Source organism: Haliotis rufescens, unplaced genomic scaffold, assembly GCF_023055435.1.
Source record: "Haliotis rufescens isolate VD_foot unplaced genomic scaffold, xgHalRufe1.0.p SCAF_22, whole genome shotgun sequence".
In the NCBI taxonomy this organism is placed as follows: domain Eukaryota; kingdom Metazoa; phylum Mollusca; class Gastropoda; order Lepetellida; family Haliotidae; genus Haliotis; species Haliotis rufescens.
In genome coordinates, this window is record NW_025963913.1 from 7,585,115 (window position 1) to 7,597,959 (window position 12,845).

The window sequence follows — 12,845 nt, forward strand, 5'->3', positions numbered from 1 at the left end:
ACAGTATGCACTCAGCGCGTTCACAGTATGGACTCAGTAAGTTTGTGTGTTCACAGTATGTACTCAGTAAGTTTGTGTGTTCACATTATGTACTCAGTTAGTCTGTGTGTTCACAGTATGTACTCAGTAAGTTTGTGTGTTCACAGTATGTACTCAGTTAGTCTGTGTGTTCACAGTATGTACTCAGTAAGTTTGTGTGTTCACAGTATGTACTCAGTAAGTTTGTGTGTTTACAGTGGGCACTCAGTAAGTCTGTGTGTTCACACTTTTATACCTACTAAGTCCGTGTGTCCAAAGTCAGTACTCATTATTTGAGGAGCATCATTAACAAGAACAACAGCGTATGACACGGACAATCACAATTGGGCTTTATTTCACATTCATGTCATGAATATATAACAGTAACTTATTGCTCTAGTCAATATATACAACCCATGCTGGCAGGCGTCCTGTGTAGACTCACAACCGTACTTCCCTCCCTCTCACCTACCCTCATCTGAGCCGCCTTCCAGTGTTGTCTTTCTTAGCCTCTCATCCGTCGTAGGCCTCTAACATCTATCTGTGCTTCCTTGCATACAACATTTAGGCCTGTGTCCTCCTCTCCTCTGTTGGCCTCAAAGCTTCTCAAAGCTTCCAACATCCCCTATATGTGCCTATCGACCTACCACCCCTTCTATCTAGAACCTCCATCTCTAAGCCACCATCTTTCTCCTCCCTCGCTAAGCCACCATCTTTCTCCTCCCTCTCTAAGCCTGCATTCTCCTCCCTCTCTAAGCTTCCATTCTCCTCCCTCTCTAAGCCTCCATCCTCCTTCTCTAAGCCTCCATCCCCTCCCTCTCTAACCTCCATTTTCTTCCCTCTCTAGGCCTCCATCCTCCTTCTCTAAGCCTCCATCCTCTCCCTCTCTAACCTCCATTTTCTTCCCTCTCTAAGCCTCCATTCTCCTCCCTCTCTAAGCCTTCATTCTCTTCCATCTCTAAGCCTCCCTCCCCCCACTGGAGTGTACAGAGGAGAGATGGCACATCACATTAGTAGGTTGATGTTTTTGTTGCGGGGTGTACAGTGGAGAGATGGCACATCACATTAGTAGGTTGATGTTTTTGTTGCGGGGTGTACAGTGGAGAGATGGCACATCACATTAGTAGGTTGATGTTTTTCTTACGGAGTTTTTCAAGGAGGTACGAGGCATGGGAAAGAAGGATTCGAACGTAAGAATGTACTTCCGGGCGCGGCGTGTTTATATGGTTGCGTGACACCGACCGTTGCGGAGCAGAACATTGCGTATAAGAGCACTTCTACTCCCATTCTTGTCAACTGGTCACTATACTATCTCTTGGCATTGGTCATCCCATCAGTCAAGGCTGGAGCACGGATCTACACGGATATGTTTCTCTGCTTCGGAGAATCAGGTATCTTTGGTCATATTAAAGCTTATAAATATACATGTCAAATATGCCCACGTTAAAGGAAGACAATATTTAATTCGAAATTCATATATTCCGGGTTCCAACTCCCCACCCGCCTATTATCCATAGCAACACCACCCGATCAGCATAACCGTTTCATCAAATAATTATGAACCAGTCAAAAGTATATGCCCAAACTTATGGCGATATTCAATCGTCCGCTCATAATCACTTACACCTTCGTGAATTGTTCACGTACAACCTGAATCACTGGCTGTCGTGTGCTTCACACATCCCCAAAGTGTTCTCGCTCTCTCAGCACAACTACACGTACTGCTTCTTTTTGGGCTTTCGTCGTCTTCCCATCCTTATCAGTTTCTTATAGCGCTTCAACTTAAGCTTTTCTTTATTTGTAAGTTTATCTTTTTCCCGTGTCAATATTTTCGAGAGCCAGTTTCTCTCTTTCATGAGTAAAGTCCGTTGCTGACTTTCGCGCAGCAGTTTACGAAACACACGCCTGTCTTCTCTGGTCAAACTCCAAACTTTAGACTTCCGCTTGATAATCTTCAGAATGCGTTTTTCTGTTTTCAACAGCTTCTTTTCGAATTCAGCTGAAACCGGAAATGTAAAACGATGAAATACTAATCCAGTGTTGTACACGCGCCGCATTCGAAATGTACAGATAAAACCTCTAGCCGTGACACATGATCTCGGTAACAGGTACATAATACTATATGCGTAGACATGTGAATTATTTTTCCAGATGACCTCAGTAACAGGTACATATTATTTTATGCGTAGACATGTGAATAAAGATGCTCCCAGTAACAGGTACATAATATTTTATGCGTAGACATGTGCATTAAGATGACCTCAGTAACAGGTTCATAATACTATATGCATAGACATGTGAATTATTTATTCAGATGACCTCAGTAACAGGTACATAATACTTTACGCGTAGACATGTGCATTAAGTTTGCCTCAGTAATAGGTACATAATACTTTACGCATACATGTGCATTAAGTTTGCCTCAGTAATAAGTACATAATACTTTACGCGTAGACATGTGCATTAAGATGCTCTCAGTAACATGTACATAATATTTTATGCGTAGACATGTGCATTAAGTTTGCCTCAGTAATAGGTACATAATACTTTACGCGTAGACATGTGCATTAAGATGCTCTCAGTAACAGGTACATAATATTTTACGCGTAGACATGTGCATTAAGTTTGCCTCAGTAATAAGTACATAATACTTTACGCGTAGACATGTGCATTAAGATGCTCTCAGTAACATGTACATAATATTTTATGCGTAGACATGTGCATTAAGTTTGCCTCAGTAATAGGTACATAATACTTTACGCGTAGACATGTGCATTAAGATGCTCTCAGTAACAAGAACATAATATTTTATGCGAAGACATGTGCATTAAGTTTGCCTCAGTAATAGGTACATAATACTTTACGCGTAGACATGTGCATTAAGATGCTCTCAGTAAAAGGTACATAATACTTTACGCGTAGAAAGTGCATTATTTTTTTAAGATGACCTCAGTAACAGGTACATAATACTTTACGCGTAGACATGTGCATTAAGATACTCTCAGTAATAGGTACATAATACTTTACGCGTAGACATGTGCATTAAGATGCTCTCATTAATAAGTACATAATACTTTACGCGTAGACATGTGCATTAAGATGACCTCAGTAACAGGTTCATAATACTATATGCGTAGACATGTGAAATATTTATTCAGATGACCTCTGTAGCAGGTACATAGTACTTTACACGTAGAAATGTGAATTAAAATGCTCTCAGTAATAGGTACATAATACTTTACGCGTAGACATGTGCATTAAAATGCTCTCAGTAATAGGTACATAATACTTTAAGCGTAGACATGTGCATTAAGATGCTCTCAGTAATAGGTACATAATACTTTACGCGTAGACATGTGCATTAAAATGCTCTCAGTAACAAGTACATAATATTTTATGCATAGAAATGTGCATTAAGATGGCCTCAGTAATAGGTACATAATACTTTACGCGTAGACATGTGCATTAAGATGCTCTCAGTAATAGGTACATACTACTTTATGCTTAGACATGTGCATTAAGATGCTCTCAGTAATAAGTACATAATACTTTACGCGTAGACATGTGCATTAAGATGCTCTCAGTAATAGGTACATACTACTTTATGCTTAGACATGTGCATTAAGATGCTCTCTGTAATAGGTACATAATACTTTACGCTTAGACATGTGCATTAAGATGCTCTCAGTAATAGGTACATGATACTATATGCGTAGACATGTGCATTAAGATGGCCTCAGTAACAGGTACATGATAATATATGCGTAGAGATGTGTATTTTTTTTTTAAGATGACCTCAGTAACAGGTACATAATATTATATGCACAGACATGCGCATTAAGATGGCACGGATATCAGATACCTCTGCCTACCTACCTTTTCTCTCTTTCCGGTCCTTCCGTGTCCGTCGTTTTTTCTTTCTGCTTGGATTTCGTTTGTTTTTGTCTGTATTGCGCCTCCGGTCATCACTGCGCCGCGGCCGGTCCGTATCTGTATACACAACAATACTAGCTTGTTACGCGTGGACCACGCAACTCAAACATCAAACACAACAATACTAGCTTGTTACGCGTGGACCACGCAACTCAAACATCAAACACAACAATACTAGCTTGATACGCGTGGACCACGCCACTCAAACAGCAAACACAACAATACCAGCTTGTTACGAGTGGGCCACGCCACTCAAACAACAAACACAACAATACCAGCTTGTTACGCGTGGACCACGTCACTCAAACAACAAACGCAACTATACCAGCTTGTTACGCGCCGACCACGCCACTCAAACAACAAACACAACTATACCAGCTTATTACGAGACGACCACGTCACTCAAACAACAAACACAACAATACAAGCTTGTTACGCGTGGACCACGCCACTCAAACAACAAACACAACAATACCAGCTTGTAACGAGTGGACCACGTCACTCAAACAGCAAACACAACAATACCAGCTTGTAACGCGTGGACCACGTCACTCAATTAAAAAACGCAACTATACCAGCTTGTTACGCGCCGACCACGCCACTCAAACAACAAACAACAATACCAGTTTGTTACGCGCCGACCACGCCACTCAAACAACAAACACAACAATAGCAGCTTGATACACATTCATAGGTTTTATGGTAACGTCATAATGGTAACAGTACAGTATGCCAAATTGTTCTAAACACAAAGATGGACATTATACTAAACACGTGTTTCGATAAGAACTGACGGGGCAGTTGACATCAGTTGTTTGTTTTGTTGAACTTACTGCTGTGTTGACACTGGTTGCCGGAGAAACCCGCAGAACACTGACATCTGATTGGGCCGATACATGTACCTCCATTCTCACACGGGCTGTTGTTGCAGTGACCTGGAACACGAAGGAAGACTAATACACTAGAACACACACACACACACACACACACACACACACACACACACACACACACACACACACACACACACACACACACACACACACACACACACACACACACACACACACACACACACACACACGAACACACTAGAACACACACGTGTAACCATACACTAGAACACACGTGTAACCATACAACTAGAACACACACGTGTACCCATACAGCTAGAACACACACGTGTACCCATACAACTAGAACACACACGTGTACCCATACAACTAGAACACACACGTGTACCCATACAACTAGAACACACACGTGTACCCATACAACTAGAACACACACGTGTACCCATACAACTAGAACACACACGTGTACCCATACAACTAGAACACACACGTGTACCCATACAACTAGAACACACACGTGTAATCATACAACTAGAACACACACGTGTACCCATACAGCTAGAACACACACGTGTACCCATACAACTAGAACACACACGTGTACCCACACACTAGAACACACACGTGTACCCATACAACTAGAACACACACGTGTACCCATACAGCTAGAACACACACGTGTACCCATACAACTAGAACACACACGTGTACCCACACACTAGAACACACACGTGTACCCATACAACTAGAACACACACGTGTACCAACACACTAGAACACACACGTGTACCCATACAACTAGAACACACACGTGTACCCATACAACTAGAACACACACGTGTACCCATACAACTAGAACACACACGTGTAACCATACAACTAGAACACACACGTGTACCCACACACTAGAACACACACGTGTACCCCTACAGCTAGAACACACACGTGTACCCATACAGCTAGAACACACACGTGTACCCACACACTAGAACAAACACGTGTACCCGCACACTAGAACACACACGTGTACCCACATATTAGAACACACACGTGTACCCACACACTAGAACACACACGTTTACCCACACACTAGAACACACACGTGTACCCATACAACTAGAACACACACGTGTACCCACACACTAGAACACACACGTGTACCCATACACTAGAACACACACGTGTACCCACACACTACAACACACACGTGTACCCACACACTAGAACACATACGTGTACCCATACAACTAGAACACACACGTGTACCCATACAACTAGAACACACACGTGTACCCATACAACTAGAACACACACGTTGCCCACACACTAGAACACACACGTGTACCCCTACAGCTAGAACACACACGTGTACCCATACAGCTAGAACACACACGTGTACCCACACACTAGAACACACACGTGTACCCATACAACTAGAACACACACGTGTACCCATACAACTAGAACACACACGTGTACCCATACAGCTGGAACACACACGTGTACCCATACAACTAGAACACACACGTGTACCCATACAACTAGAACACACACGTGTACCCACACACTAGAACACACACGTGTACCCATACAACTAGAACACACACGTGTACCCACACACTAGAACACACACGTGTACCCATACAACTAGAACACACACGTGTACCCATACAACTAGAACACACACGTGTACCCATACAACTAGAACACACACGTGTACCCATACAACTAGAACACACACGTGTAACCATACACTAGAACACACGTGTAACCATACAACTAGAACACACACGTGTACCCATACAGCTATAACACACACGTGTACCCACACACTAGAACAAACACGTGTACCCGCACAACTAGAACACACACGTGTACCCACATATTAGAACACACACGTGTACCCACACACTAGAACACACACTTTTACCCACACACTAGAACACACACGTGTACCCATACAACTAGAACACACACGTGTACCCACACACTAGAACACACACGTGTACCCATACACTAGAACACACACGTGTACCCACACACTACAACACACACGTGTACCCACACACAAGAACACATACGTGTACCCATACAACTAGAACACACACGTGTACTCATACAATTAGAACACACACGTGTATCCACACACTAGAACACACACGTGTGCCCATACAACTAGAACACACACGTGTACCCATACAACTAGAACACACACGTGTACCCACACACTAGAACACACACGTGTACCCATACACCTAGAACACACACGTGTACTCATACAACTAGAACACACACGTGTACCCACACACTGGAACACACACGTGTACCGATTCAACTAGAACACACACGTGTACCCATACAACTAGAACACACACGTGTACCAACACACTAGAACACACACGTGTACCCACACACTAGAACACACACGTGTACCCATACAACTAGAACACACACGTGTACCCATACAACTAGAACACACACGTGTACCCATACAACTAGAACACACACGTGTACCCATACAACTAGAACACACACGTGTACCGATACAACTAGAACACACACGTGTACCGATACAACTAGAACACACACGTGTACCCACACACTAGAACACACACGTGTACCCATACAACTAGAACACACACGTGTACCGATACAACTAGAACACACACGTGTACCCATACAACTAGAACACACACGTGTACCCATACAACTAGAACACACACGTGTACCCATACAGCTAGAACACATACGTGTAATCATACAACTAGAACACACACGTGTACCCATACAACTAGAACACACACGTGTACCAACACACTAGAACACACACGTGTACCCATACAACTAGAACACACACGTGTACCAATACAGCTAGAACACATACGTGTACCGATACAACTAGAACACACACGTGTACTCAAACAACAAGAACACACACGTGTACCCACACACTAGAACACACACGTGTACCCATACAACTAGAACACACACGTGTACCCATACAACTAGAACACACACGTGTACCCATACAACTAGAACACACACGTGTACCCATACAGCTAGAACACACACGTGTACTCATACAACTAGAACACACACGTGTACCCACACAGCTAGAACACACACGTGTACCCATACAACTAGAACACACACGTGTACTCATACAACTAGAACACACACGTGTACCCACACACTAGAACACACACGTGTACTCATACAACTAGAACACACACGTGTACCCATACAACTAGAACACACACGTGTACCCATACAGCTATAACACACACGTGTACCCACACACTAGAACACACACGTGTACTCATACAACTAGAACACACACGTGTACCAATCAATCAAGTTTCTCAAGTGAATATATTTCTTACATACAAAAAAAGATATGGTATTTATCTTTTCTAAAATGAAGGTCACAATTTTTACGTATAGATTTTGAGGTATATTTAACAATAGCCTTTTACGAATAATGTTGACTCGAAAGTTTTGAAGAGATATTCGAAATTTACATATTGCTCTAACTAATCGTTTGTCTCTGAGTACAGTTATATAAAATTCGGTTTGCAGAAGAGATTTAATATCAGCATAATGTACTCTCATGTTCTCCAAACGGTGGTACCATGATTGGAAATAAATATCTCTTAAGCGTCTTCTAAATGCAGACAAAAACATGTTCATATCACTAACATCTTTGAATAACCACACATGCCTAAAATCGGTATTAAATAACATTTTTCTCACATTCGATGCCCAATTGATTTTCCATTCTCATCTAATACTGTAAACATAACACCACTTTGGAAGGCGTATCGACTTGCATTCATTCGCAAAACCTTAATCCAGTACTTCATCACCCTTATTTGCGTATTTATAAACATACAATGACGTCCAGTTTCCCCCAGAATAGCTTTGTTTGCTAAAGATTTACCCACACCAAGAAAACGTTTAAAATAGAATGTTTGTATCTTTTCAATTGTATCACGTGTACCCATACACTTGAACACACGCGTGTGCCCATACACTAGAACACATAAGTGTACCCACACCTTAGAACACAGGTGTACACGGAAACATACAGGCGTATACACACACACTCTGAAGCATATATGAGTAGTCACACTAAAACATACATATGTTTCTTAACCTTCAGAACATACACCTATACTCATACACGGAAACATATATGTATACTCTTACTCTAGAATATACTAATACACTAGAATATACAGGTATACTCATACAAGAAAACATACAGGTAACTCTTACTCTAGAATATACTCATACACTAGAATATATACTCTAGAATATACTAATACACTAGAATATACAGGTATACTCATAAACGAAAACATACAGGTATACTCTTACTCCAGAATATACTCATACACTAGAATATACAGGTATACTCATACACGAAAACATACAGGTATACTCTTACTCTAGAATATACTAATACACTAGAATATACAGGTATACTCATACACGAAAACATACAGTTGTACTACTACACAGAGCATATAATGTTAATCACACCATAGAACGCACACTTTAACACATTTACTAAAACGCACTCTTTAACGCATTTACTAAAACGGAATCTTTAACGCATTTCACATGCGTACTTTTACTGTGGGACAATGGGGGCGCTTGGGTAGCCTAGTGGTTAAAGCGACCGCTCGGCACGACGAAAGCCCGGGTTCGATTCTCCATATGTATACATTATGTGAAGCCAATTTCTGCTGTCCCCCGCCGTGATGTTTCTGGAATATTGCTGAAAGCGGCGTAAAACCATGCTCACTTACTCACTCTTCGACAATAAGGTCATATGACGATACTTTAATCTCGTACCACCGACATCACAACATCTAGAAGACCTGCTAGTCTGTGTGCCCACAGAGGCGGGTTGTTGGCGGACTTACTGTATTCGCACGCCTCCCCATAGTACCCCTTTGTGCACCAGCAGTACCCCTCGGGCAGGCACCGCCCACCGTTCTCACAGGTACGCCCACAGGTGGCTGAAAGGGGAAACAAGACACTGTTCAATACCTGCCTCTGGGCATATTTAAGAGTGACCAGAGGATTAATTAGGGAGTGAAAAACAAAAATTGTATTTAAAAAATTGGTACTTGAGCTGATAGTCCTCACGTCCGTCTAAGTCAACCACGGAGGCACTGTCGCATTTAATGTCAAAACAATGTCGGCAGTATCAAAGACTATGTACCCATGCCACACAAAGACACATACCTTGGAAATATGTGCATGCTCTGCATAGCAAACATATCAACTAGTAGTCTACAGTATATGTATATGAAGATATCACACTCTGTAAAAACTATACCTTTCTCACAGTGAGTCCCAGTATACCCTTCCGGACATGCGCACACTTCGGGAGATATGCACGTTCCATTGTTCTGACAGATCGGATTACAGAGGGCTGAAACATGCAAAATGTCCGGTTAATCAAATCATGCACAGTAAGCCGTTGACCACAGGGACTCAAGACTGTCTTATCAACACTCGGCATGCAGAAACTGAAAGGGATATTGACTAGGATGCATGGTACCACTGGGACCAGCTCTGGTGATATATGCAGGTATATACACTGAGGACCGCCTGTCTGAACGTCAACATCAGATTACAGATCAGTCACCATATGTATGCGGCCAGTATACAATGTACATAGTTTTTGTTTTACACAACGACGTTGATATCTATAACTCTAATAAGAGTGCACGTTTAGAATGAATTGACAGCATCCACGCACACGTGTGGACAGATCTTAGTGACTATATATATCCACAACACCACTTAAACACATTATTGGACATGCCGTGAGCTGCATAGGTACAGTAAAGCACATGAACATATGAACAGGAATAAGGGATATACTTGTGAAACTCCGTTCTGGTTGGTATGTAGATCAGCATCTCTAGCAGCCCTTGTATACACCACGCACCTAAGATGACACCGTGTTGTGTGACGTGTAGATACCATGCACTTCGGACGACACGACACTCAGAGTGACCACCACATTCAAACGTTAAGTAACGTCAGTCAGATTGACCACTCATTTAGACGTAATGTCAGTCATTCGGTGTTGCCAATTGCATAGAGGCGACCCGAAATTTCCAAGTCAGCCAAGACATGTTTTAACTACTGGTATGTGTAAAGCAACAGCATCCCATTACACTGTGTTTGTTATTGGCAAGGACCAAGCACGTGTTGACGTGGCGCCTATTATTGGCAAAGAACAAGCACGTGCTAACATGCCGTTTGATAATGGCAAGGAACAAGCCCGTGCTGACATGGCGTCTTTGTTATTGACAAGGGGCAAGCACGTGTGGTCATGACGTTTGTTTATGGCAAGGGGCCAGCACGTGCTGGCATGGCGTCTGATTTTGGCAAAGAACAAGCATATGCTGACATGGCGTCTTATACTGTCAAGACAACCTGCTCGTGCTGACATGGCGACTGGTACAGGCAAGGCAACCGCAATGTCTTACTGCATGGCGTCTCCATTCTCTTTTCGGCATTTGGCTGATATAAGCTTTTACTTTCCATGGGTTAAGCATACTAGAGAGCACCAAGCTGAGGTAGTCCCGTTAACGCCGGATCCAATTTGTCAGAGGTTGTGGAATCTACTCTTTTCCTCACTGCTCTTACTTTGTCATCTTTCGTGAAACAAGGATGTGTTATTCTATGATCCAAACCCTACCTGTCAAATTCTATGCAAGCAAAATCGAAATTCAACGATGCGAACTTGGTGGAGATTAAAGGAACCACGTCGATAAGGATCCAGCATACCCGGGGAAGTCAGCTGAGCTTTGGTAGCCACAGATGTTCAACTCATTTCACATATGTTTTTAACAATACACGGTTGCGACCAGCATACTGGTGACACCTACTTTCAACACATCTGCTTCTATAATGCACACTGTCAAAACACAAACAAAACGATGTTATAGGTGTTAGATATACTACATGAGAGTTAAGTTGGGATTATAAAGGCAATCTGACTTGATGTTACACGTCACATGCAGAGTGTACCCAACGTACGTACGCCACTAGAATATATGCCTGATAACTGGACAACGCCATGCCATGAACAGATAAGACTTCAAGCAGATCCATCCTTGGGGTACATCACAGGTCAGGTAAAGGTACCATACAATAACATTGTCTAGGAGACACAATTCAAGCTAAGCACTTTGGAAACCATGGAGCCATGCTTGTATACGTCATTCATGCCTTGACGCAACTATGCGACGTACCTAGACGACAAAACTTGCCCTCAAATCCCTGCATACACGAGCATTCGCCGACCTCCGTGCATGTGCCCCCGTTCTCGCATTCGGACTCGCACAGGGAGCTTGTGTCTACAACAAAACATCACAAACTCAACGCCTATCCTGGGCTGTGAGATTCAGATGTACCAGCTGACAACATGGCATGCGTGTTCCATAGGTATGGTCTCACATGGATGAGACATAGAGATGAACAATCAAACCTCGCGATACCACCTGTCACAGATCAATGTGGATGTGCTTTCGTTGAATGTTTCAGTGTGTGTCTTGAGTGTGTAACTTAACACTCACTGTGTCAGGTGTGAAAGGTTCATTGTATGTCTTGAGTGTTCGACGTAACACTCACTGTGCCAGGAGCAGAAGGTTCATTGTGTGTCCTGAGTGTGCGACGTAACACTCACTGTGCCAGGAGTAGAAGGGTCATTGTGTGTCTTGAGTGTTCGACTTAACACTCACTGTGCCAGGAGTAGAAGGTTCATTGTGTGTCCTGAGTGTGCGGCGTAACACTCACTGTGCCAGGAGTAGACGGTTCATTGTGTGTCTTGAGTGTGCGGCGTAACACTCACTGTGCCAGGAGTAGAAGGTTCATTGTGTGTCCTGAGTGTGCGACTTAACACTCACTGTGCCAGGAGTAGAAGGTTCATTTTGTGTCTTGAGTGTTCGACGTAACACTCACTGTGCCAGGAGTAGAAGGTTCATTGTGTGTCCTGAGTGTGCGACTTAA

At 42.7% G+C, this 12,845-nt stretch overlaps 1 protein-coding gene across 3 annotated transcripts in view; it reads right to left on the reverse strand.

Moving 5' to 3' along the window:
* Positions 1 to 344: 344 nt before the first annotated feature.
* The window catches only part of LOC124117085 (wnt inhibitory factor 1-like), a 126,319-nt gene continuing 113,818 nt past the window's right edge, over positions 345 to 12,845 (reverse strand). Inside the window, exons 5-10 of one of the 3 annotated variants that reach the window (XM_048401472.1) lie at positions 12,089 to 12,193; positions 10,156 to 10,251; positions 9,737 to 9,832; positions 4,785 to 4,886; positions 3,895 to 4,008; positions 345 to 2,017 (exon numbers count right to left, since the gene is read on the reverse strand). In XM_048401472.1, coding sequence (XP_048257429.1) covers positions 1,731 to 2,017; positions 3,895 to 4,008; positions 4,785 to 4,886; positions 9,737 to 9,832; positions 10,156 to 10,251; positions 12,089 to 12,193 — 800 coding nt within the window. In that variant the 3' untranslated portion in view covers positions 345 to 1,730. The remainder of the gene's footprint in view (positions 2,018 to 3,894; positions 4,009 to 4,784; positions 4,887 to 9,736; positions 9,833 to 10,155; positions 10,252 to 12,088; positions 12,194 to 12,845) is intronic. The other 2 variants (XM_048401473.1, XM_048401475.1) reach the window with 2 other exon arrangements.